Source organism: Microtus oregoni, unplaced genomic scaffold (genome assembly GCF_018167655.1).
Source record: "Microtus oregoni isolate MIOR12 unplaced genomic scaffold, Mior012 000007F_ref0000211, whole genome shotgun sequence".
Lineage (NCBI taxonomy): Eukaryota > Metazoa > Chordata > Mammalia > Rodentia > Cricetidae > Microtus > Microtus oregoni.
The window spans coordinates 43,263,167-43,289,310 of NW_024543066.1; the positions used below are offsets into that span (position 1 = coordinate 43,263,167).

The 26,144-nt window shown below is 49.7% G+C and overlaps 2 protein-coding genes across 6 annotated transcripts; one reads left to right on the top strand and one right to left on the bottom strand.

Moving 5' to 3' along the window:
• Nucleotides 1-26: 26 nt before the first annotated feature.
• Mea1 (male-enhanced antigen 1) lies at nt 27-2,233 on the top strand. 4 transcript variants are annotated; one of them, XM_041656221.1, is made up of 4 exons: nt 27-141; nt 650-930; nt 1,016-1,118; nt 1,861-2,233. In XM_041656221.1, exons 1-4 carry the CDS (start codon nt 27-29, stop codon nt 2,010-2,012), a joined length of 651 nt encoding a protein of 216 aa, XP_041512155.1. In that variant the 3' UTR covers nt 2,013-2,233. The 4 variants fall into 4 exon arrangements, with proteins under 4 accessions (XP_041512155.1, XP_041512152.1, XP_041512153.1 ...); XM_041656218.1 differs by having other exon boundaries at nt 41-170; XM_041656219.1 differs by lacking the exon at nt 27-141 and adding an exon at nt 148-280.
• On the bottom strand, nt 2,126-25,019 carry Ppp2r5d (protein phosphatase 2 regulatory subunit B'delta). Of its 2 annotated transcripts, none has more exons than XM_041656212.1 (16): nt 24,850-25,019; nt 19,730-19,807; nt 7,082-7,274; nt 6,686-6,885; nt 6,490-6,600; nt 6,282-6,374; nt 5,814-5,944; nt 5,625-5,684; nt 5,421-5,529; nt 5,195-5,248; nt 4,663-4,833; nt 4,462-4,589; nt 3,797-3,898; nt 3,642-3,714; nt 3,401-3,517; nt 2,126-3,265 (listed from the first exon to the last, which is right to left on the bottom strand). In XM_041656212.1, the coding sequence occupies exons 1-16, from the start codon at nt 24,874-24,876 to the stop codon at nt 3,128-3,130; spliced, it is 1,785 nt and encodes a 594-aa protein (XP_041512146.1). In that variant the 5' UTR covers nt 24,877-25,019; the 3' UTR covers nt 2,126-3,127. The 2 variants fall into 2 exon arrangements, with proteins under 2 accessions (XP_041512146.1, XP_041512145.1); XM_041656211.1 differs by having other exon boundaries at nt 19,730-19,810.
• Nucleotides 25,020-26,144: the final 1,125 nt, after the last annotated feature.

Here is a 26,144-nt window from a genome sequence, read left to right on the forward strand (position 1 = left end):
GTAGTTCTTTGTGGTCTGGGCAGGGGATGGCGGAGGCGGGGCAAGAGGTTGACTTCTCGTCCTCGCTTGCGTCAGTCTTGGGCACGGGGCGGGGCTGGAGGACTAAGAGCCACAGCACGTCCTGCCCCGCCGGAAGTGAAGGTGCGGGTCCGGCTGTGGGCTCTGAGAGGGTGAGGCGCGAGGAAACACCAACGCCGAGACTGAGTGGGGGCGAGTAGGGGACGCTGCAGCTGGGGCCATTGAAGGGGCACCTCTGGGCTTGAAGGGCGCTTGTCAGGCGGTATTGTGGTACCCCGGAGAGAGGGGATGAGGGGCGGGGACGCGCTCTCGTGGGTAGTCTGGCGACCTGCAGTTACTAAGCCGGGGAGGGGCTTAACGGGAGGGGAAGAGGTTCTGGAAAGGGTCTCTTCCGAAGCCCTCCGGGTGTCTGTTTATTCAGGAATCGGGAAAGTCAGAGACTGGTGGGCTCGAGTTCAATATGAGAACCTTGACTTAAGACGGGCAGGCGTGAGAGACGGGAGAGGGGAGGAAGACACAAGACCCTGAGAGAGGGAAGTGGGTTTTATGAATGTAAAAGGAGACTGCAAATCGCGGGCTGAAAGCGGACTCGGTTTCATCCAGTCCCTATCCTGCCTTTCTGTCCTTGCAGCCCCTGCCCCGATGGCAGCAGTAGTTCTAGGGGGAGACACCATGGGCCCTGAACGTATCTTCCCCAACCAAACTGAGGACTTAGGGCCACATCAGGGTCCTACAGAAGGAACTGGGGATTGGAGCAGTGAAGAACCCGAGGAAGAGCAGGAGGAAACAGGAGCAGGCCCAGCAGGCTACTCCTACCAACCTCTCAATCAAGACCCTGAACAAGAAGAGGTGGAACTGGCACCAGTGGGTGAGGGAGAAGATGGAGCTGCTGACATTCTAGATCGGATCCAGGTGTGGTGGAGGGAATTGTTCCTGAGCAAGTGAAACAGAATGTACCAAAAGCTGGATGCAAACTATCTTCTCTCCGGTTCTGCAGGCCCTGGGGCATCATTTGCCAGACCCACCATTAGATAGTGAGGATGAAGATGAGGAGGGGGCCGCAGCATTGAGCAGCCACAGCTCTATCCCCATGGACCCAGGTAAAAAAGCTCATCCTTTCATTTGGGAATCTTTAAGAAGGAAATAGACTGGATTAAAACCAGTAAGAAGAGGGGCTGGAGAGATGGCTCAGTGGTTAAGAGAATTGCCTACTCTTCCAAAGGTCCTGAGTTCAATTCCCAGCAACCACATGGTGTCTCACAACCATCTGTAATGAGGTCTTATGCCCTCTTCTGGCCTGCAGGCATACACACAGACAGAATATTGTATATGTAATAAATAAATATTTTTAAAAAAAACCAGTAAGAAGAGTAACAGAGGACCATCTTACCCATAAAAAGAAGGAAGTGTGCTAACAAATGTTACCTGTATCCCCATCTTAGATAGGGATTCTAGTGCTGTGAAGAGACACCATGACCACGGAAAAAAAAATTTTTTTTTTTTTTTTTTGATTTTTTGAGACAGGGTTTCTCCATAGTTTTTGGTTCCTGTCCTGGAACTAGCTCTTGTAGACCAGGCTGGCCTCGAACTCACAGAGATCCGCCTGCCTCTGCCTCCCGAGTGCTGGGATTAAAGGCATGCGCCACCACTGTGCTAACAAATGTTTGCAGACTTCAGAATGTAGGTGAAATGCTAATTAGCTAGATTTGGGAATGGGTAGGTTTGGCAATAATGTGGAATTGGTGACTCCATGAGTCAAGGGTTCCGGGTTGGTGGAAGGAATAGGGAGGGAACCGGCCCTGTTGTCTCTATCTCCTAACCAGCCTGTGGCTCTGCTTTCAGAACACGTAGAGCTGGTGAAAAGGACCATGGCTGGAGTAAGCCTGCCTGCACCAGGGGTTCCTGCCTGGGCTCGGGAGATATCGGACGCTCAGTGGGAAGATGTGGTACAGAAAGCCCTCCAAGCCCGGCAGGCCTCCCCTGCCTGGAAGTAACCACACGGAGAGCTGCCTTACCTCCCTACATTCCAAAGACCAGCACAGGACTGACGCCGCTCGGGTTCTAACACACTTTCCCATGTCCCTTTCACATCAAGGCAAACCAGACCTCTCAGAGACCCACTTTATTCGGTTCTGTACATATAGGGACTTTGGCCCGAGCCCAACCCACCGTAGCATGTATCACTCTGTGGAGAATAAAGCACCCTATGTACACAGCCAAAAGCCGCACTGCCTGTGCCCCTGAAACCTGGTCCAGCCCTCCCCACTTGTTGCTTTTCTGAGTGCCCAAAGGGTACAGGTGAGGGCCTGCCCAGCATCAGCATGAACAAGGAAATAAATAGGTGTCGCAGGGAGCCATGCTCGGGGCACTGCTCCCGCTTCCCTCTTTACAGCTTTGGGACCAACAGCACAAAGAAAGCAGTCAGTCACAGGGTGGTCCCTTCTGTATTTGTGATCCCAGGACTGCTGCTTGCCAAAGAGGGGCAAGGTAGATGGTTCATTCTCCCCATCTTGGTCCACTGGGCCCTATATTCATCTAGTGTCCATAACATACTTTTCTGGCCTCTGTGTTGTCCTGGTTAGGCAGAGGATAAAGGGAATAATACACCACCACCCCTGCCTGCATAATGCTAGGGCTAGGGGCCTATTTGTGCTGCTGGGGGTTAGTCCCCTCCAGCTCTTCACTCCGGGGCCAATGGAGCTTGATGTAACTTTGGTGACAGTCTCCTGCTTTACCTTGCAGGGGAGAGGAGAGACACCTCAAGTTCAGATGAGGATGCAGGGGAGAGGAGCATGTGATTCCTGTGTTTGTGTTTCTCAGAACAGTTTCAGGTAGCTGTGGGGTTAGGAGCAGGGGGACAGGCACCCCCAGGTTGTCTAAGCACTGAGCACTCAGTGCTCAGCCTGTCTGTACTAGCCACAGGGAGGCATGAACACATTTAGGGGTGAAGAGGGAGCACTCTGGGCATCCCTGCTTCCAGTGCCTGCATCCTCTAGAGTAGCCAGAGAGGTGCTGTTGTGCCCCAGGTCAGCCAATAAGGAGCAGAGGGTGGAGGGCCGGGCTGAGTCCCAGGGCTGAGTGGGCTGTAACCCTGTGGGAAGGGGAGGGGTCAGAGAGCCTCCTGGCTAGCAGTCAGGAACTCTTCAGCCCGCTTGTGTGCCTCTAGTGCCTTGATGGTGTACACGTCCTGTGGCAGCTCTGACTTCCTCCGAAGCAGCACTTTCTCCTTCTTGATGTCCTTTAGCATCTGTGTATGAACAGGGAGAAGGCCAGGAATGGTGACCAGTCCCAAGAGTTCTCTGTTTCTGCTGGCCTATCTCCTCTCTCTCCTAGAACTGTTACTGCTATCCCAACCTGCCCCCTGCCCCTGGTAACCTCTCACCTGCACAGCCTCTGTTTCCACTGTCCTCTTCAGAAGCTGGATGTCCTCTGCCGTGGGGGTCTCTGTCTCCATGGAGTACACAGGGGGCAGTGGTGGAGGAGCTCGGAACATAGGGTACTGAGAGGGCAAGAGGTGTGGACAAACGGTGAGCACTTCAGAGCCAATCTGCCTCACTCTTCCTCCAGAATCTCCCCAACTTAAAAGGACTGCCTGAGCTCGGGGCAGTGGCATAAAGCCTCACCTGGGGATTAAGCCGTGCCAGTTCCTCAATCTTCTGCCACATTTCCTCTCTTTCCTTCATTCGGAACCGGCCCCTGTGGGAGGGAACAGTAGGGTTGGAATTGGGGACAGTGAGCCGAGGTAGAAGGGAACGATCCTCGTGGGAAAGAGACTCACTTCTGCTTCTCTGCTTTGTACTGCTGTGTACAATCATCAAACAGCTTCTGGTTCATTTCCATGAACAGCTTCAGGGCATTGTAGATCAGTCCATGGATTGTCCTGCCATCCAGAGAGAGATGGTGTGCAGGAGGCCAGAGCCTGCCGTCTGTGCCACAACCCAGTTTGCTTGTTTTCACGTCTCTGCCAAAAGCTTTTCCATCTACTAGTCCTTTTCACAGATCTCTACACCGCAGAAGCAGCTAACTCTTGACTAAGAGCAGCTGATGGACCTTACAAATGTGGTCCCCACCCTAAGCCTGCCTTGGCTCACGTCCATGGCCTCCCAATAGCACAAGGACTGTCAGCACCACACTCACCCTGCCTTGTGCAGGAAAGCCTTTCTACGACTTTGACTTTTTATACAGTCTTTAAGCATATCACATAGTTCCCTCCAGCCTAGAATGTCTCCAAGGCTGTGTTATGAATCAGGTCAGCTATTTGGTACTGCAAGGAGGTCTCATTAGCACCTTTTCTTGCCAGTCAGCTCCTCAAGGACCCACTTAGTAATATTTGGTGGGCACTGGCTTTGCTTACTGCGTGGCCAGGTGAAATCCCTGTTTAGAGTTCTACACCCACAGTTTTGAATACCCGGGTCCCACATCAGCCCACACTCAGTGGCCTACTTGTTCCAGTGGCTTTTGGAGTTCCTATAGAGCGCAGGAAACATGATAGGGAGGACACGGGCAGCGTTGTCACTGATGAGGCTCATGATGTACTCATTGTTCCAGTAGTAGAGGGCGCGCTCTGCCACCTGTCAAGGAGAAGTGCAACTCAGCACTCAAGACCTGCGCTGCCATCTTTAGAGACAGTGGGTCTGGTCTCACCTGGAAATGGGGGCTGGAGACACACTTGGCAAGCTGGCGGAAGAGGGGCTCCATCACTTTGCTGAACTCTGAGGGTTCAATGACATCCAGAATCTCCTCTAGCTCATTCAGAAACATCACTTCCTTGGGGCTATGGGTCTTGGGCCAAAATTTGAGAAGTCCCACAATCACCTGTGAAGATGTGAGGATAAAATTGCTAACGCTGCACAGTTCCCTGGGAAGCCTTTGGATTGCCTGGTCTCACACTTACCCTCAGCTAACCAACCACATGGCTTCTCTGACTTGGATCAGAAAAGTTTCCTCAGTATGTAGGTTTTGACTGCCTTGAGAGGAACCCGCATCACCCAGTCCTGAGCACCCACTTAGAGCACTACTCAGTAGGTACCGACTGGAGCTAGGGACGCTGCTCAGTCATAAAGCTCTTGCTTGAGATGCCCCAGGTTTGCTGGCCAGTACCACAAACAACAGAAACAAAACCAACAGGTCGAGATGGGCAAGCACTGCTGATGACGGGCCCCGGAAAGGAAATTACCGGCTCAGTGAGACTGCTCTCCTTCTCCAGGAACTGGACCACACAGTATGCCAGCTGTGAAAGGTGGAGGATGGAAGTGAAACGCAGCTCTCAGGAGGAGAGCACTCAGTGAGACGAAATCCCAGAACGGAAGGGGAGGTGTAGATTTACCATCACCACCCTTCTGTGTCAGCAGAAAACCCTGATGCTCAAGGGAGGGAGAGATCTTCAGAGGCAGGCGGCTTACCTGAGGGTGGTACACACTCAGGGACTTGACCTTGTGAAGTGGAAGCAGGACACGGATGAGAAACATCTTGTGCTCTTCCTTAAGGGGCAAGGCAAAGCCATTGATGATGCTAGAAGTCAAGGGACATTTTTGGACCAAAGGCTTATGCTCAAGCCCAGTGTACACATCCCCCAATCTTCCATGGCATCTGCATTCCCCACTCACCTGCCGAGGATCTCCAGGAGCTCGGCGATCCCATTGTGATGTTCAGTCTCATAAATGAACCTAAGGGAAGAAGGCCCTCTTAACACTACCTCTCCCCTCCAGCATTCTGCAGTCTTCCCTGCCTTCCTGTTCCCAGCCCAGCACAGGCAGGGGCATGCTGTGCTCCCCAGCCTGGGCTCATTGCCTCACCTGTAGAAGATGTGGTTGATCTGCCGACGAATATATGCCCGGAGCCCCAAAAACTTGCCGTAGATACGATGCAAAATGGTCTTGAGAAAATCCCGCTCTCGAGGGTCCTCGCTATCAAATAGGTCTAGGAGCTAGGAGCAGGAGGTTAGGAAAGGCAGACAATGAGGCAGCAGACAGGAAGGCATGGGCTGGGGTCACAAGTTCTCTGGGGAGTGGGGTTAGGTTTCTGAAAAGCAGAGTAATTTTATTACTCTCATTCAACCTGCTATCTGGGTATGCACGCTTATACTCCACTGAGTGGAGAGGGACACTTTGTCGTCGTCATCGACACCCCTGCCCTGCCAGTTACACTGGAAGCCTTGTACTAGACACAGCTGAACTTCCAGTGTATCAGAATAAGGGAAAAAACAGGCAGGTAAAGGCATGGGAGACTACAGTTCATGGGAAGGGCAGAAAGCTCAGACTCACAGCAAGCACAAACTTCTGGTCAATGTACTTCTTGGCTATATTTGGCTGGAAATCTGGAGACTCCAAGAAGCGTAAGAAAAACTCATAAACGAGCTGTGGAGGAAAGAAGCTTCACTGAGACTGACCCAAGGACTGGGAGATTCCCTTACTGCAGTCCTAAGGACTCTGTGTCCCATAGCCAGACCCACCCTGTCCCGTGCACTGGTACCTGGAGATGTGGCCAGGCAGCTTCCAAGGTAGGCTCATCTTCCTCAGGGTCAAACTCAGCTCCTGTGGGATTCGATGAAGGTGGCAGCGTCCGGAAGAGGTTCACTGAAAACTGAGGGGTGAACCCCACTTAGAGCACTGTCTGGGCTTCCCCGGGGGCTCCCATCCTCCCCCTTGTATCCTCTCCCTATGCCCACCATGGTGACAGCCTCAGGGTAGATTGCCTCAGTGACAACATCACGGCTGTGGGTGATATACTCCACCATCTCATTCAGTCCTGCCCGCTTCACCTCCTTGAATTTGAGGTCACTGAGTGGGTCTGACACGAAGTCAAAGAGGACACAGCACTGGCGTAGCTTCTGGATAAAGAGCTCCTCGCGCTCCTGGGTTGGCGAATCTGTGGAGGTCTCAGCAGTCATTCTTCACGCATGTCCCACTGCCTGTGCAGATTTTCCTCTCCCATCCTGCTCCCTGGCACCTTGTCACAGTTGAACCCCATGTCTACAGAATACTCTTTTCCCAAAGACAGACTCCTAAACCAATCTTCACGGCCCCCAAGCCCAGCTCATCAGTCCCTGTCCATCTGTGGGTACCTTTCAAGGCAGGAAGCTTTTGTAGCTCTCTATTCTTGCTGAGGTTGAAGCGGGAGGAGCTTTGCCGTCGTTCTTTCTTGACAATCTGGGGTCCCCCTGAGTACTTGATTTTGCTGAGCTGTGTTGGGGGTGGTGTGCTGTTGCTGGGACGCTTGTTAGATGATGGTGGCTGGGGCTGGGGCTGGGGCTGGGCCTGGACATAAACGAGATCTGTTGAAGCCAGCTCTGTAAGGGATGGATGCCCTTAACCCTGGCCTTGGCCATCCCATCCCTAGTGTGTTTGTGCTTGTAGAGAGGCAGTGAGCTGTCCCTGCCAGGTAGGCCAGGAGATAACTGTGGTTATAGCTCCAGAATACAATGGCCAAGAATTCCTATTTGGGTTATCAACAGCCTTCAAAGTGTTCACGTCTTAAGGAGGCAAAGTGGTTGGATGGATAGTGAGAGAAATCAGAAAAGTAGTTAGCAGGGCCAAAGACCTAGCTTAGTGGTAGAACACTTGCCTAGTATGTGTAAGGCTGAATTCAGTTCTTAGTGTGGGGGGAAAATTCAACCCTAGCTGCAAGCGCTGACTAAGGAGACACAAGGCACCTTCTGAATAATGAAAACACTATGTCTTGAGGACATCTGGGAGGTAGCCCAGTGTGTGGCATCCCTAACAATTCACTGAGTACACTTCAGATTACTGAATGTTCTATACCCTTCAATTCAAGAGGAAGACAAATTCATTCTTAAGTCTTAGCAGCTTACCAGAAATTTAGTTTAATAAAAATCCTAGCCAGGTGGTGATGGCACATGCCTCTAATCCCAGTACTTGGGAGGCAGAGGCATGTAGATTGATGAATTCAAAGCCAGCCTGGCCTACATACCAAGTTCCAAAGTTCCAGGCAAGCCAGAGTTGCATAGTGAGACTTTGTCTCAAACAAACAAAAGGAAGAATGACTGGGCTGGAGAGATGATAGAGCAGTTAAGAGCAATGGCTACACTTCCAGAGAACTCCAGTTTGATGCCTAGCACCCCCATAACAGCCTATAAATGCCTATAACTCCTGTTCCAGATCCAAGGGCACCAAAAAATGCCTATGGTACACATACGTGCATACATACATACATACATACATACATAGAGACAGGCAAAACAATCACACACATAAAAACATTCAATCTTTCTTTCTTATCTGTGTAGCTGTAGCTCTGGCTGTCCTCCCTAAAAATAATAAAGAAAAAATAATTGGGTATTATATACACCTATTAATGCTTGAATTCGGATGGTGGAAACAAGAGGATCAACTTGGACTACACAGCAAGACCCTGTCAGAGCAACAACAAGCCCCACTAAACTGAGTGAGTGTGGCAGCACACACCGGTTTCAGCCATTCAGAGGAGGAGGCCTGAGCAACCAAGGAGACCGACTCAAAGCTAAAAGGTGCAAACACATAGCTCACAGCCTAGCCCTAGGTTCAATCCCCAGTCTAGCAAAAAATCAATCAATGCTGAGACGACTGAACTCTATCTGGATACAAGAGGATGAAAGGCAGTAGTCTGGCTCAGGCAGGTTAGTGGGTCCAGTGCCTCAGTCCACTTTGGTCATCTGACTCTCTCTGCATCAAACAACCCTAGTTTGTTAGACTGAAGGTTTGATCCTGGTAACACAGGGAAGGGCGACAGAGTAGGCACCATACACCTCCTGTTGTGACCAGTAGGAGCCAGTGTCACTAGACAATGTAAGGTGTGCCAACTCCAGGGTCTCCCTTTCTATATTCAGGGGCAGGTCACACCTTGAGGGAAGAAGAGCAGAAGAGGCTGGAAGGTCACCTGTATCTCGCTTCCCTGCCTGAGGTCAACCAAACTCTCATCTATGGCACTGAATGTTCAAGAACACACTAACGGCTAGATGTGGTGGCAGGCCTTGAATCCCAGTACTCAGGAGGCTGAGGCTGGTGGTACTGAGTTCAAGGCCAGCCTGGTCTATGGTAGGAGTTCCAGGGCAGCTGGGGCTACACAGAGAAACCCTGTCTCGAAAACAAACAGAACACATTAAGCCTAGCATGTTGGCTTATAGTTGTAATACTAGCTAGTATTTGGGAAGCTGAGGTAGGAGGATGACCATGAGTTCCAAGCAGTCCAAGCTAAGAATGAGACACTGTTTCCAAAACAACAAAACAAACAACAAACTACTGGGGTGTTAGAGACGGCTCGGGGTTTAAGAGTACTCACTACTTTTTAAAAAAATTATTTATTTTTAATTTATGTACATTGATATTTTCCTTGTATATATGTCTATATGAAGGTGTCAGATCCCCTGAAATAGGAGTTACATACTGTTGTAAGCTGCCATGTGCTGGGAATTGAACCCGGGTACACTGGAAGTGCTCTTAATTGCTGAACCGTTACTGTTCTCAACCTCTGATTCAGAGCACCGGAGTTTAGAACTCAGCACCAACATCAGGCAGCTCTACTCTAGTTCCAGGGGATCTGAAGCTCTCCTCCTAACCTCCTTGGCAACCTGTATACGCACACACTGTACACACCTTTAGTAAAGCCCCTGAGCCGGACTATCTTGACTCAGCCCTTGCTCTGGGACTTCCTAGCTGAATACACAGCTTCTGTAAGATCAGGCTGACAACAGTGCCCATTTTATAGGGCTACAATAGGAAAGGCAGCAAGGAGTACCTGGCACACAGCAACTGCTCTCTAGTGTTTGCTGTTCTTGCTGCTACTGCACCTGTGATCATTTTTATTTCTGTGCCTGGGTCCTAGGAATGCACCTTGGAATGCCTCCCAAGCCAATCCATTCAAATGTTCCTTTGAGTCCTCCATCCTCTTTGTTTGAAAACGCAGAGACCAGGAAGTCGCTGGACCTTTCAGGGAATCAGCTCATGGTGGCCCTTGGGGCTCACCTCAGCCTCCTTTAACCATTTGTCTGTTCCACTGTCTTTTAACCACTTGCTCCCTAGTGACAACTCTTGCTGAGTCTATTTATGTGTCTGTCATTCCCTTCAACTAAACCAGTGGTGCTCAGCCTTCCTAGTGCTGAGACCTTTTAATACAGTTCTTCAGGTTGTGGTGACCCCCAATCATAAAAGCATTTCCGCTGCTACTTCCTAAAAATAATTTTACTACTGTTATGAATCGTAATATAAATATCTGCAGGATATCTGATATGTGACCCCTGCGAAAGGGTCATTCTGCTCCCCAAGGGGTCGCAACCCATATGTTGAGAACCAATGAACTAGATGATGAATTTCTTGAAAGCCAGGGCTCTGATCTGTACCCTCTGGGCACCCTCAGAAGTAGCATCTAACAAGCATCCATGGGTGTTTGGTTGGGTGAACAGGAACCAAGACTCTTCTCTGCAAGTCCGCCTTCTCATATCTCCACAGAAGTCCCCAGAGCTGTGGCTGGGGTCAGCACAGCATGCGGAACTGTACTAAAGGGTCCAGCTTTGGGAAGGTTGAGAACCGCTTTCTCATAGCACACTGCACTGCGTAAAACCGCAGCAGCAGAGTAGAGACTGCATGGGGGGCCACTCAGAAAAAAGGTGCTCTAATCCCAGCACTCGGGAGGCAGAGGCAGGCGGATCTCTGTGAGTTCGAGACCAGCCTGGTCTACAAAGCTAGTTCCAGGACAGGCTCCAAAGCCACAGAGAAACCCTGTCTCAAAAAAAAACCAAAAAAAAAAAGCCGGGCGGTGGTGGCGCACGCCTTTAATCCCAGCACTTGGGAGGCAGAGGCAGGCGGATCTTTGTGAGTTCGAGACCAGCCTGGTCTACAAGAGCTAGTTCCAGGACAGGCTCCAAAACCACAGAGAAACCCTGTCTCGAAAAACCAAGAAAAAAAAAAAAAAAAGGAAAAAAGGTGTTCTTCCTAGGGAGGGAAACGCAGAATCTCAATTTTCTGTTGACAAGAAGTGAAGTTAAGTGAAGTTAGCTAGGTCAGCCAGTCATGATGGTGCACACCTTCAATTACAGCACTCGGAGCAGGAGGATCTGTGAGTTTGAGGCCAGCCTGGTCTGCAGAGTGAGATCCAGCTAGAGCTACATGGTAAGATCCTATCTCACAGAAAGAAAAAAAGTTAGCTAGACAGTAATTTTTCAACCTCTGTCTAAGTAATATCTCAAGAGAACATAGAGTTGTATGGCTTAAAAATACAATGTCCAGGGCTGGGGAAATGACTCAGTTTGTTAAGAGCACTGGCTGCTCTGCAGAGGACCTGGGTTCAGTTCCCAGAACCCATAAGGCTGCTCACAATTATAACTCCAATTTCAAGGGACCCAACACCTCACACAGATATACACGCAGGCAAAACACCAATGTAAATAAATAAATAATTTAAAAAAATAAAATAAGGGCTGGAGAGATGGCTCAGTGGTTAAGAGCTTTGCCTGCTCTTCCAAAGGTCCTGAGTTCAATTCTCAGCAACTACATGGTGACTCACAGTCATCTGTAATGAGATCTGGCGCCCTCTTCTGGCCAACAGGCATACATGTAGGCAGATCACTGCATATATAATAAATAAATAAATAAATAAATCTTTTAAAAAAAGTCAGGCGGGGGTAGCGCACACCTTTAACACCAGCACTCGGGAGGCAGAGGCAGGTGGATCCCTGACCTACAAAATGAGTTACTGGACAGCCAGGGCTGTTACACAGAGAAACCCTGCCTTGAAAAACCATAATAAATAAATAGATAAATAATAAATAAGGAAAAAATGTCCAAAGGCAGCCAACAATTTGAGCCCTAAGCATCCCTTCCACACAAAGACTGTACTGCTGAATGCTGGCATGGCCGAGGGGACTGTTTCATCTCACTTGATCACTCCAGGTTTTTTTTGGGTTTTGTGTGTTTATATGTTTGTTTTTCGCAGGGTCTCCGTATGTAACAGTTCTGACTGTCCTGGAACTTGCTCTGTAGACCAGGCTAGCCTCGAACTCATAGAGATCCGCCTGGCTCTGCCTCCTGAGTGCTAGGATTAATGAAGTGCGCCACCACCAGCTTCATTCCAGTTTTTGGCTTAGCTTTATATGTATCTGTACATGTGTGACACGTGTATGTAATGTTCATGTGTGGGAGTGCAGGTGTGAGCACATGAGTGTCACAGTGTGCATATGGATGTCACATGACGACACACCAGGCTCGACGGCCTGGGAGCTAGCGGGAATTGTGTCCACCGCAGTTTGCTGGAGGCTCCCTGGCATTACCTCCCCAATCTTTACATGGTTCTAAGGATGGAGCTCTATGCTATGTGTAAGCACTCATCTACTGGACCATCTCCCTAGCCCCCAGTTCTAGTTTCATAAGGACCACTAGTGGACCCCCAAATGCAGGAGACATGTAAGAGACAGCCAGCCCATCTAGTAAAGCCCCTAACAACCAAGGTCCATGAGGCCATCCCCTCTTTGTCTACCTTCCTATGCTTGTTAGAAAGCACATGTGTGGATATGCCAGCCACTCACTTCACACTCAAACATTAATTCCAAACCCTCCAGTTCTTCTGATGTCTCCACTGTCCTTGGGTCTTGTTAGAAAGCACATGTGTGGATATGCCAGCCACTCACTTCACACTCAAACATTAATTCCAAACCCTCCAGTTCTTCTGATGTCTCCACTGTCCTTGGGTGAGTAGGAGACAAGTGAGCAGCCATCACAAGGATACCTGACAAAGGCAACCCAGCCACTCTGCCTTCCAAATGTACTTTGTCCTATCCAGTGCTACTGAGACTCTGCAGAGACCTGAAATACTTTCTACAGAATCTACACCCACTCAGGAAGCCTTCCTATAACCCAGGTCTCCTGCCTCTACCTCCTGAGTGTATATACCATACCAGTATACACCACCACTCCATTAATGAGCCACTGGGCATAGAACTCAGGGCTTTGTGCAGGCTAGGCAAGCACTCTACCAGCTGAGCTGCATCCCCAGACTCACTATAAAAAGTATTCTAACAAAAAGATGGAACATAAAATAGTAGGAAAAGAAGCTGGGCAAAATTGTACCTATCTCTACTCTTAGCTATGCAGGAGGCTAAGGCAGAAAGATTCAGAATTGGAGACAAGCCTGGGCTACACAGCAAGACCTTAATCTCAAAATTAATTACAAAATGCACAGATAGAACCAAGCAGGGTTCACACCTGTAACTCCTGCAAGACACTGGTACAAAACACGATTGACAAGGGCTAGCAGGGTGGCTCAGGGGGTAAAGGCACTTGCCCCCAAGATTGACAACCTGAGGTCAATCCCCAGGACCCAAATGGTAGAAAGACAGAATTCTCACCAAGCTGTCCCATGATCACTGTACAAACACACAACAAATACACAAATAATTGTAAAAAAAAAAATCAAGACTGGAAAGATGGCTCGGCAGTTAAGAGCACAGACTGCTCTTTGTCCTGAGTTCAATTCCCAGAACCACATGGTGGCTCACAACCATGTAGAATGAGATCTGGTGCCCTCTCCTGGCCTGCAGGCATACATGCAGACAGAACATAATAAATACATAATAAACAATACATAATAAATAAATAAGTAAATCTTTAAAAAAATAATTTTGGGGCTGGAGAGATGGCTCAGCCGTTAAGAGCGCTGACTGCTCTTCCAGAGGATACAGGTTCAATTCCGAGGACCCACATGGCAGCTCACAACTGTCTGTAACTCCTGTTCCAGGGGATCTGACAACCTCAAACCAATGTACATAAAATAAAATTAAATAAATCATTAAAAAATTTAAAAAGAAAAATAATTTTGCCAGGTGGTGGTGGTGCACACCTTTAATCCCAACACTTGGGAGGCAGAGGTAGGCAGATCTCTGTGAGTTGGAGGCCAGCCTGGTCTACAGAGTAGGTTCTAGGACTGGCTCCATAGCTACTGGGAAACCCTGTCTTGAAAACAACAACAACAACAAAAACGAAAGCAAAAAAGTAAAAAAAACAACTGGGCAGTAGTGGCGCACGCCTTTAAATCCCAGCATAAGGAGACAGAGGCAGGCAGATCTCTGTAAGTTTGAGGCCAGCCTGGTCTACAGAGAGAGAGTTCCAGGATAGCCAGGGCTACATAGAGAAACCCTGTCTTGAAAAACTAAAAAAATTCAAAAACAAAAAATCAAAAAAACAAATTACATGCTGTATCTACTGTATCTAGAAAATGAAGACCACTTTAATTTAAACCCTGAGAACCACAGAGGTGGCCTCTCCCGTCGTCACAGCAGGAGCTCCATCTAATCCTATTTAATTCTTCCCATCCTCCCTTTCTTCTCTAAACACCCTGCTAAGCATTACAAAGGAAAAGGTGACTAGGACAAGGCCCTGGCTTCAAACAGCTTGAAGACTGGTAGGTGGGGCAGCCACAGAAGCAGCTAACAACACAAGGGAAATACCAGAGCGAGACCACAGAGGCTGTGGAAACACAGAGGAGTGGACTACAAATTGCCTGGAAGAATTATGGCATCTCTCAAGGGGTGACTTTAAAAAAAAAAAAAGATTTATTTTTAAATTATGGGGTGCGTTTGTGTGTAGCTGAATTACGAACGGGTGGTTGTGAGATGCCCACCATAGGTGCCAAGATCCTAACTCAGGTCCTCTGCAGGATCAGCAAGGGCTCTGAACCACGGATACGTCTCTTCAGTCCCTGAAGGTGTGAGTTTTGATTTAGCTCTTTTTATTTTCCTCTTTGTTTTTTTTTATAAATAAATAAATATTTATTTATTTATTATGTATACAATATTCTGTCTGTGTGCATGTCTGCAGGCCAGAAGAGGACACCAGACCTCATTACAGATGGTTGTGAGCCACCATGTGGTTGCTGGTAATTGAACTCAGGACCTTTGGAAGAGCAGGCAGTGCTCTTAACCACTGAGCCATCTCTCCAGCCCCCTTGATTTAGCTCTTAAGGAGTAAATGTGCTGGGCGGTGGCGGCGCACGCCTTTAATCCCAGCACTCAGGAGGCAGAGGCAGGCAGATCTCTGTGAGTTTGAGGCCAGCCTGGTCTATAGCGCTAGTTCCAGGACAGGCTCTAAAGCTACACACACACAGAGAAACCCTGCCTCGAAAAACCAAAACAAAACAAAACAAACAAACAAACAAACAAAAAAAGGAGTAAGTGTGAGTTTAGGAGAGGGAAATCAAGCCGGTCCAGACGGGTGAAGCGAGGCCATACTATAGGGGAGCTTGCTGTTTTAGGAGGTAACTTCCACAGGGCAGATGCTACAAGAACAAAGTGAGGCCCGCTCAGACTCGTTATGGATGTTGGGTTTTAACTTTGGGAAATTCCAAAATTAATTTTATATTCTATTTAAACACTATAGTCTAAGCTGGGCTGGACTTTAATGTGCAGACCAGGCTAGCCTTGAATTCACAGCAATCATCCTGCCTCTACCTTCCAAGGGCTAGGATACCGGCATGAATGAGCGCACCTGGCTCAGATTAGATTTTGGTGGGTTTTTGTTTTTAGACAGGGTCTCTCCATGTAGCCCTGGCTGGCCTGGAGCTGACAGCATAGACCATGCTGGCCTAGAAACCACAGAGATCCACCTGCCTCTTCGTCTGGAGTGCTGGGACTATTGTGAGTCACCACACCCAGCTCAAATTAGTTTTAAAGTAGAGAATTTGACTGAGGGCACAGCTCATGACGGAACACGGGCTTTGCCTGAGTGATACCCAGGGTTCAGTCCTCATTACTGGAAAGAAAAAAGGTTTGAGGATAACATCTGTGGCCTTTAAGCTGAAGTTGGGGAGACTGGGCTGTTTCTTCCTTCCTCCGCCCCCATCCAGAACTCAGGACAGCAGTGTGCTGGAGCCCATTTTTTCCTTAAACCCAGAGGCAGGACACAGTGAATCTCACCTGCCTCTCAAAGCCACTTTCCACCCCAGGCTCCTGTTTTAAGTATCAGAGACAATACCTTACTTAGCCTATGAACCCCAGCTCTGCCATTATTCATGGGGTAAGTGTTGTTCACTCCGAGCCTGACTTCAGTGACAGGTAAGTGTGCATGCAAAGATTTAGGGACGATATATGCAGGTTGAACAGTGTCCCAAAGAATCTCTGAATATGGCCTTACCTGGAGTAGGGTCTTTACAGACATGCACCATTAGTGAAAAGGAGCATTTCAGAGTTGGACAGGATATCCCTAATGAAGGGTATCCTTCTAAGAAGGAACTTCAGAGAGAGACCAAGACACACAGAATGCTGTGTGAGGGTGAGGAGAGGAACTGAGGTGCTGCACAACACAAGGGGTGCCAAGGACTGTCAAAAGTCGGTAGCGATGCACTAGGGAGGCAGAGACAGGCAAATCTCTGTGAGTTCGAGGCTACCCTGGACAGCTAGGGCTGTTACAGAGAGAAACCCTGTTGGGAAGGTGGGGGCGCCTGCAGAGGAGCCGGAGTTCAGTTCCCAGCACCCATGTGAAGCAGCGCGCAGCGGCTTCTAACTCCAGCTGTGAGGATGCGACAGGCACACAACACTGGCTCCTGGACTCTGCAGGTATCTGCACACACACGTACATGACTTCTGGCCTCCAAAAGCGTAGGAGAATTCACTTCTGCTGTCTGAGGCCACCTGCTATATGGTAATGTTTTGGCTGCTTTGGAACACTAATACAGAATAACTGGTCAATAAAGTAAATGTCAGCTGCTATAATTATTAGGATTAATTGAAAAACACTTCTGGCAAATGCTTAACACAGTCAGGTTTTGGCCAGAGGAGCTCAAAATTGTACAATAGAAAAAGGGGCAAGGGAAAGATACAGTGAACAGTACTTTAAAACCATGGCCTCTGCCCAGCAGTCATGGCGCACACCTTTAATCCCAGCACCTAGGAGGCAGAGGCAGGAGGATCTCTGTGAGTTCAAAGCCAGTCTGATCTGCAAGAACTAGTTCCAGGACAGTCAGGAATGTTACACAGAGAAACCCTGTCTCAAAATATCAAAAACAAAAACAAACAAACAAAAAGTCATGGCCTCAGGGCTGGAGAGACATCCAACAATTTAGAGCACTGGCTGCTGTTCCAGCAGACCCAGGTTTGATGTCCAGCACCCACATGGCTGCTCGCAACCACCTGTGACTCTGTTTGGGGATCTGATGTCCCTCCACCGATACCAGGCATGCCCATGGTACACAGACACACATGTAGGTAAAACATCCATATATGATGTGGGAGTGTCATATATCAATCTGTTGATTTCATTGGTTAAGTAATAAACAAACTGCTTGGCCTCATAGCTTAGAACATAGGTGGGTGGAGTAAACAGAACAGAATGCTGGGAGGAAGAGGAAGAGAGGTAAGACGCCCCAGACAGAGACACCATGCTCCCCTCGCCCAGCCAGACGCACGCGATGAAGCTCCAACCCAGGATGGACGTAGGCTAGAATCTCCCTGGTAAGCCACCTCGTGGGCTACACAGATTATGAGAAATGGGCTAGTCCAGGTGCGAGTGTTAGCCGAGAAGAGGCTAGATAGAAATGGGCCAAGCAGTGTTTAAATGAATGAATACAGTTTGTGTGTTGTTATTTCGGGGCATGAGCTAGCCAGGTGGCTGGGGTGCTGGGGATGCAGCCCCGCCGCTCCTATTACTACACATATACAAAAATAAAAAATACATGAAGAAACAAAGATCATGGCCTCCCACCCTGACTCTCGGCTATCACGGCATCTCTGCGACATCCATACAAGAGGACCTTCTGAAAAACTAAGAAGGAAAATTCCTGTGGCCATCTCACACAGAGAAGCCCTGGAGGCTTTTGATAAAACAGAGTCCAGGGTGAACCTGATGCCCCCCTTTTCTAGAGGGACTAAGACAAATGCCATGTCCCTGAGCAGAGCCTCCTGAAGAACTAGAAAAGCACAGCAGCCGGCCCCAGCGTGCTGCTCGCTTTAGCAGCCTGTCTCATGCACTGGCTCACCCTTCATCACTGTGACATTCAGTTTAACAGTGTGTGCGGGCGCCCACACTGGGCCAGGAGATCTCCTGAAACTCACAGTGTAAAATACAGCCCAGGGACCCTGACCATGCCCTTGGGATAGAGGTGAGTGGTCAAAGCAGGTCTGTCTAGGCAGATAATACCCAGGATGCCTAGGAACCAGAAGGATGTTAGTGAGAAAGGAGCAAGGGAGGACCTGTAAGTCCTGGTTCTGACTGGTCACTAACTCTCAAGTACTTGCCCAGTGGAAAGTGCTGATGGGACCATCAATAGCATCACTTGGAAAAATAAAAAAAATAAAAAAAATAAAATAAAATAAAAATATGTTTTATGGTTTAAAAAAAAATAGCATCACTTGGGAAAGGGTGTGACCCATAGTGAGTGCCTAGGTGTGAAGTGGAAGCCATACATCATACAGCTGTTCCCCTCAGTTCACAGCCCGGCAGGAAGACCATGATGGGAACACGGACCAGTCCTTGTGAAGATTACTGTGCAAGAGCCCAGACGAGTCACGACTCTGCTGTGGTCTGCAAATCGGGCAAGAAATCTAGCCTTGGGGCTGGAGAGATGGCTCAGAGGTTAAGAGCACTGACTGCTCTTCCAGAGGTCCTGAGCTCAATTCCCAGCAACCACATGGTGGCTCACAGCCATCTGTAATGAGATCTGGTGCCCTCTTCTAGTCAGCAAGCATACAGACAGAACACTGTATATATAATAAATAAAAAAATCTTAAAAAAAAAAAAAGAAATCTAGCCTACTTCTCCTGATTACTTTGCAAGTCCTGAAACAATGGTCACCAATGCAAACAATAATTGGATCGCTTTAGAGGGGACAGGAACAAGTAGTCTGGAAAATCTAAATCCATAGTTAACCACAAACACTTGTCAATCAATCTCCTTTCTCAGGAAAGGCACAAGACCAGCCAATAACTAAGACTTCTGCTTCCTGAACAGTTTAGAGGTGGAAAAAGTGGGAAGGAAAAGCAGAGAGAGAATGACAGCAGCTCCCACACATTCACAAGGCTATTCAGCAAACGAAGCACCCCACTGGCCACTGCCATACACCAGATGTTCAAGGACATCCCTCAACTTCCCTAAGCCCCTCTACTCTCTGGCTGTCTTGTTTGCCTGTTTATTGCTTTATAGCCCTAGATTGTTGAGCTATGCTGACCTCTGTTCTTGACTGTCCTTTGGTCACACACTGCCCAACTCAGGGACACCAGCCACTCCCAAGCCCCTGCCCCACCCAGATCCATACCAAAGTGACTCGTCATACTGCGAAGCACTTGTAGACTTTTCCCCTTTCCCCAGGACCACAAGCCTCCAGCATCCCACCGCCACCGCCACCCCTCTTGGAGTCAGGCAACTACGTCACACAGGCTGGTCCTAAACGTGTGATCCTCAGCTTCCCAAATGATGAGTTTACAGGCAAGCATATAAGCAGACCTCACATCTTTCCATGGTTCTTAACCTAAGACATCCGCACAACACACACTTGAACATGCTGGATATTAAACCCAAGGCCTTATGCACACTAAGCACGGGCTCCACTACTAGCCACACCCCTAGCCACTGAGAAAGGAGTTACCAACGCGGGAAGTTCAGGAAACAACTTCCACAGGAATCTAGCTGTAGGAGCCTTTGCCTATGGAACTGTCCCCTCAGACCCCACCCCCCAGCCACCAAGGAGCTGTATGTAGGCAGCACCTGTACTGGAACCCGAGCCATGTCTACATCTTTACCTCGTCTGCATTCTCCCCTCCACCATCTTTGCTCGAGCTGCTGGGCTTGGCTGTGCCTTTGGCAAGTTTGGGAGGTTCCTGCTGGGAGAAGACGGAGTTAGGGTTAGTAGAGGCCACAAGAAAGGAGAAGCCTTACCCGAACCCCTTAAATCTTTCTTTTTTTAGTACTGGGGATCAAACCAAGGGCCTTGTCTATGTTAGGCAAGCACTCTACCATTGAGCTATATCTCCGAGCCCCTCCGAGGTCTTTGTTTTAACCACACACTATCTAGCTAATTCAGCTGGTAATGGTGACGTACGCCTTTCTTCCCAGCACTCAGGAGGTAAATCAGCAGGTAAATCTGAGTTTGAGGCCAGCCTGGTCTATAGCGCAAGCTCCTGGACAGCCAGAGCTACACAGGAGAAACCCTGTCTTGAAAAACCAAAAATAAAATTTAAAATCCTACTGTATCGACCCTGGGACACACCAAGGAGACTCTGCCCCTCCAAGGAGTTTAGAGTCTGGTTAGGAAGCCAATGTTCATCTAATAGGTAAGTACGACAGTCGTCTTCACCTGTCCCCTCCCCAGGCTAGTCACTGGGTTAGGCTTCCCTCCGTCAGGAAAGAACTAAGGTGAGCTGGCTTACTGGAACAGCATCAATAACGAAAACAAGCGGGTCAGACTGGCTTCTGGGCAACTTGGTCAGAGGTGCCAAAGGCTTCTATGCTAAAACACAGCAGAAATCACTTCTCTCCCCTAAGGGCCATCCAGACAGACCCAGAGGCATTTGTATAGATGTCATCAGCAGCACCCAAACAAGAGGGTGCTATGGGTATTTAACAGGATGCTAAGGGATCAGAAGGCTTCTCCCTGAAATGTTAAGACCGCCTCAGGCAACAAGCAGTGGGCTAGAGATGGAGGTGAAGCCCTGAATTGTTAACAAACTGTGAGCACCAATCTAAAGGTTCCCTTGGGAACCTGGCAACTGGCTCAGAGCCCTGGCCTGTCCAGCATCTCTTCCCATGCTCTGGGCCAAAACAAAAGCAACCACACAGGGACAGGATGGGGAGACTGTGAGAGACTTGAGGATGCAGCTCTGACTGCACACTCAGCACAAACCAATGCTGTGGCATCCACGGGAGGTCTTGGGAACTTCCATCCACCTGTGTGGAGTGCCGGCCCTGACAGAACCAAGCTAGTGGGTCTGGTTTAGTGATGAGAATGAGCCTGTGGAGGACCGATAAGAAATCCTTACTTGAAAAAGGAAATGCAGCCCATTCTAGCAGTGTATTCAAAAGCTCAGCCTGAAGTGCAACAGCTGCAGGAACTGGGATCTTTAGCAATAGAAGGGAATGGAAGGGAGAAGGGTGGGGAGGGAGCAAGATGAAGCTTAACCAGCAAGGAAGGGCTGCCATGTGTACTAGAGATACAACTTACACCCGCGGACCCAGAGAAACCAGAGAAATGGGTCAACACTGAAAGCGGATAGGCGGAGGCCAGCAGGGATGGATTTTCTCACAGTGCAGTTGTATGGAAACAGACTGCCTAGTGTAGCTGAAAGCTCCCAGTCCTGAGCATTTGAGCAGAGGCTGGATGACCTCCTCTAAGGCTTGTTGCAAAAGGATTCAAGCCTTAGATGAGAGCTGGATTGGAGGACCTTGGAAATCACTCCCAGCTCTGAGAGTCTGCAATTCAATAGCAGCCAAGCCCCTTCAGGAAGAAGTGTTAAATCCGAGGACTGTGACTATGGGGACAAACGGAGCTCAGGGAGAAGAGAGTTCTGTGTGGGCTGGAACGGAGAAGGCTTTCTGGGGGTGGAGAGGGGAAGCCATTCTCAGATGGGGAGCAGCTTGATGCTCTTTATAAGGGGGAAGGGGCTTCTTTGGGCTGAGTACTCTCCCGCTGCCTGGGCCACACCGACTCCAGTCAACTGCTCAGAGCAAGTGGTGGAGGACAAAGAAGAAAGGATGCAGCCAGGACACAACACCAAGGTGACTGACAGCACACGACAGACACGGCCTGCCAACAAACCTGACCATCTTCACTCAAGTCTGCTCTCTATACTTGGTCATAAGCTGCTTACTTTTCTTGTCCCCTCCACCCACCTTATGGCACTCAGCACGACGCCTGAGAAACATCTCAGGGAATGTGCCTGATTTCAGCTGCCTTGGTGTGTGGGTGTGAGTGGGTGTAGGGGAACAGGGCCCACAAGCCTTGCTCTCTGTCTTCTGAGAACAGGTGAAGCACACACACTGGGGCCCGGCCCAGCTGTCGCATGTTGTGGGGCACTGGGGTTTAGAGCCAGCACTGTGTTACTGTGTTTTACGCTCAATTCTTTTTTTTTTTTTTTTTTTTTTTTTTTTTTTTTTTTGGTTTTTCGAGACAGGGTTTCTCTGTGGCTTTGGAGCCTGTCCTGGAACTAGCTCTGTAGACCAGGCTGGTCTCGAACTCACAGAGATCCGCCTGCCTCTGCCTCCCGAGTGCTGGGACAGACTTTTTTTTTTTTTAATGTGGCAAATTCAATTAGCAACTCAAAAAATACTCAGGTCTCATCAAGAAAATTGACTGATTTGTCCAAAATCAAAATCTATACAAAGCACCAGGGCCACCATCGCCCGGCTTTACGCTCAATTCCTACCAGTCGTGTGAGAGTAAAGAGGTAACTAGCCTCTCTGGGCTTCACTGTCCTCAACTACTAAACAAAAACAAAAAACAGGACCCACTTCGCTTAGCCCAATGTCTGGCACATAAAATCCTAACAGAGGTTAGTTCTAACATTATGAATAAGAAAACAGGAGGGAGCGGGGCTGGTTCATGCAGGCAAACAAAAGACCCAAATCCAGTCTCACAAGAGAAGGATGCAAATCTCCCCAAAGATGGACTCAGCATCTGCCTACTGTGTGTAAGGGAGATGCCAAACAGCAAGAGTCAAGGAGGAACACAAGACTTGTCCCCAGTTCATTCGCACCCAAGGTGACCAAACAGAGTCTGTAAGTGGGCCCAAGTGCAGGCTCAGGACGACTTCAGAGGAAGCACTGAAGAATACAGCAAGGACTGGGACCACAGACATAAAGGAGAAAGGGGACAGGTGATGGATGAGCAATAAGAGCCTCCACCCACCTGTCTCTGTGCCTCCATCCTGGTACACCTCAGTCACATTGTCATCTCTCTCCCCCTCAGAACTTTAAGGAGGCCAAATGCAGCCCAAACTCCAGTGCAGGAGATTAAATCTCATCAAGGGCCCCACGCCTGCTTCCATGTATCCCGATCCTCCCAACATCCTTTCTCAACCAGATCACTCGTGGCCTAAGGAAGCCTAAGAATGTCTCCCCCAATTCTCAAGCAGCCAGTGGGCAAAGGCCTTCTACAGATGGGACAGGATCTGGTCCACAGACTAAAAACTACGGACAGGTAAGAAGCTCACTGCTTCCTCTGAACTCCACACCCCTCAGATCCCAGGTTAGCGACTTGAGTGTGCAGTTTCTACAGGTGAATGACCCAAACCATATTGGCCAACTCACTCCCAAGGACAGGACTGGGTATGGGGCACACAACTCCGCTCAGCTCGCCACCTTTAAGAGATTCAGCACCCAGTATGTCACCACCAGCCCTATGTTCTAAATTTCAGACTCTGGGAAGTTACAGTGACAACCCACAGTCAGAGCTACCTGGCAAATACACAGCAGCCCCAGGATAAGGAGTTTGATTGATAAGGTGAGGTGGTAGCGCAGCAAGGCGACCAGGGGAAAGTGAATGCAACCTGCATCTGGGGTCTTCAGGAGGGCAGACCGTAATACCAGGCCAGAGCCAGCCCCAAGACAAGAAAAGCTGGGGGAGGCTGGAACTGGTATCCTAGCATCCCTGGATAAGTCTGTACCTCAGAGGAACCACACCTCTGAGTCAGATCTCAGCAACAGCAGGAAACAAAGGGTAGGAAACGGCAGGGATGAGGAACAGGTGAAGGCGGACGGCATGGAGACAGAAGAGGGTGAAAGGTGGTGGCACCATCAATCAGCGGCCGTGGGGCTGGGAGTGTAGCTCAGTGGTACTGGACAAGCTCAGCGTGTGCAAGATCTCGGGTTTGACTCTATCAATGCAAACGATAAAGAAATGGCCTGTGGAAGGACATCATGACAAAGTATGAATGTCCAGGGGTAGCTGGACTGCAGAGGAAAAAACTAAATAGAACAAGGCAGATTCCTGCTTTAATATAACTCATGAAAGAGAGAGATCCAGCACGGGTGCAAAGAGGAAATGCAAAGGTTATCCTAAGGAATAAGGGGAGGAGCCTGTGCAGATCAGAACCGGTGTCTGGTTTAGGGTGAACATGGAAGCCAGCTGATGCCAGTTAGTCACTTGCACAGAAGAGCCCTCCAAGTCTGGAGACCTAATATTGCAGCTGGGCCTCCAGCAGGATGTGTGACCTTGGACAAGTCCCTTCTCTTGACTCGGTCTCAGTCTCCTCATCTGTACCACCAGGGGCTGTAATGCATGTGCTCAAAAGCACCCTTCCAGCACCGACGTTCTGGGGTTCCATCAAAAGAAGGAAGGGCTCAGTCCTGGCTTACAAGTTTGTGTGTAAAGGAAGACTCGAGGGAGGGGCCTAGGCCAGATTTGGGCGGAGGAGAGAAAACGCAGAGCGGTTCTAGGTCAGGGGCTTGTCATGGACGGAGAAGGGACCGTACAGAACTGTCTGTGGAGAGGCCGTTTATAGGCTGCTGAGGAAAGAGGGAAGGGGCTGCTCAGGGCGGGGGTGGAGGGAGTACTGGAGGAAGATGCAGTCTTAGATGAGGACTGTCCCAAACCCGTGGGGGACAGGGGACAGAGAAAGGCGGGGAGAGAAAGCAAGGGAGTGAGCTGGGAGTGGAGCAGAGCTGGAGGGGGCCGGGGGTCGGAGCAAAGAGGAACGAAAGAGAGAAAGGTGGGGGGAATCTGTCCGGGGCAAAGAGGGAGAGCTGTCCCAGCTGCTGCACGGGCTGGGGGTGCTGCCAGCCGCGCGGCCCAGGGGCTGGCCCCGGGAGTGCTGCGGGGGGCCAGACCGGAGGGTCAGTCTGAGGCTGTCCCGGGCCTGCTTCGGGCCCCTCCCAGAGCTCCGCGCAGGCCCCGCGGCGGAGGCGCAAGGGCAAAGGCCACGCTCACCTTATCCTTCTTCAGTTTATAGGGCATCTCGGCCGGTCCACACCCGGCCCGGCTCCTGCGGCCCCGCTCCGGCTCCGGCTCTGCTCGGCCGCACTCGGCCCGCTCGGCGTCTCTTCGCCACCGCCTGCGCGCTGCGCCCGGGCCGAGCGGTGGCTGCGCCTCCAATTGGCCCTAACTCTTACAAACCTGCCTGACAACCAGGCGCCGCCTCCTCGGATTGGTCATTGGAGCCAAGCTGCTTCCTTTTTTTCTCATTGGAAAGAAAGAGTACAAACCGCCAGGGTTCGGCTCCCAGAATTGGCTGGAGGAGAAAGTCCCGCCCTAGAGAGGGTCGGGCTTCGCGAAGGAGGCGGGGCCATGGGGAAACCCGAGCTTGGCTGGCAATGCTGCTCTCCGGCGTCGCCTGTGCGTCGTCCTCTGCTATTCTTCATCCCTTGAAGCGCTGCTCCTTCCCTCCAGAAGTGGCTCTCACATTTTCCCCTGCTCTGCTACCCGCCCTGCCTCGTCCGAACTTGAGGAAAGAGGCCCTAACACGAAAGGGCACCTTTCTTCACAGGAGTTTAAGTAGCTCAAATTGCACATGTCAAATTGATAGAGAAGGCTCCCAAGGGTCCTCCTGTGCATTCATCAAAGTCTGTCCTAGTTCACAGTTGCAGAGGAGAAGAGGGGAAGTCATTCAGCGGTGAACCCCACTAAAACAAAATGAGAATCCCTAGTTCGCGGCAGCTTCAACACATGGGTCCCGGTACCTACTGCGAGAATGCTGGAATCGGTAAACCAGTTGAGTTTGAGCCACTGAGAATGAAATGGAAAAGTAGCCCCATGGTTCAGTGTCCCAGAAAACCTACTCCTTACCTGTGCCGCTGCCGCACCCAAGCTGGTGTTCTAGTAGATAAGACTGGGTTCTTGCCCTCAGGGATTTCCCTCTCTGATGAGGAACACAGATTTGTATATGATGATTAAAAGACAATGCCATGAATTACACAAACCTGAGAGTGGTATGGAGGAATATATTTTAGTTACCCCAGGAGCCAACAGACTACATTAAGCAACTGGAGGTCCATCAAAAATAAGCCTGTGGGAACTGGGTGTGGTGTCTGGAAGGTGCAGGAGAATCAGAAGTTACAGACCAGCCTTAGCTATAGCTAGTTCAAGACCAGTTTGAACTACACTAAGACCTTGTCTCAAAACAACAAAAACAAAACAACAATAACAAAAAACTCAATGTGACCGGGCTATGGTGGCGCACGCCTTTAATCCCAGCACTCGGGAGGCAGAGGCAGGCGGATCTCTGT

Bases quoted from the DNA above. Each gene is read 5' to 3' on its own strand.
- Mea1 (XM_041656221.1), top strand. From the start codon at position 27: ATGGCGGAGGCGGGGCAAGAGGTTGACTTCTCGTCCTCGCTTGCGTCA. The intron at 142-649 runs GTGCGGGTCCGG...CTGTCCTTGCAG, and splicing joins CTGCCCCGCCGGAAGTGAAG to CCCCTGCCCCGATGGCAGCA. The intron at 1,119-1,860 runs GTAAAAAAGCTC...CTCTGCTTTCAG, and splicing joins CTCTATCCCCATGGACCCAG to AACACGTAGAGCTGGTGAAA.
- Ppp2r5d (XM_041656211.1), bottom strand. From the start codon at position 24,876: ATGCCCTATAAACTGAAGAAGGATAAG. The intron at 19,811-24,849 runs GTGAGCGTGGCC...GTCTTCTCCCAG, and splicing joins ATAAACTGAAGAAGGATAAG to CAGGAACCTCCCAAACTTGC. The intron at 3,518-3,641 runs GTGAGGCTTTAT...TTGCCCTCTCAG, and splicing joins TGGCACGGCTTAATCCCCAG to TACCCTATGTTCCGAGCTCC.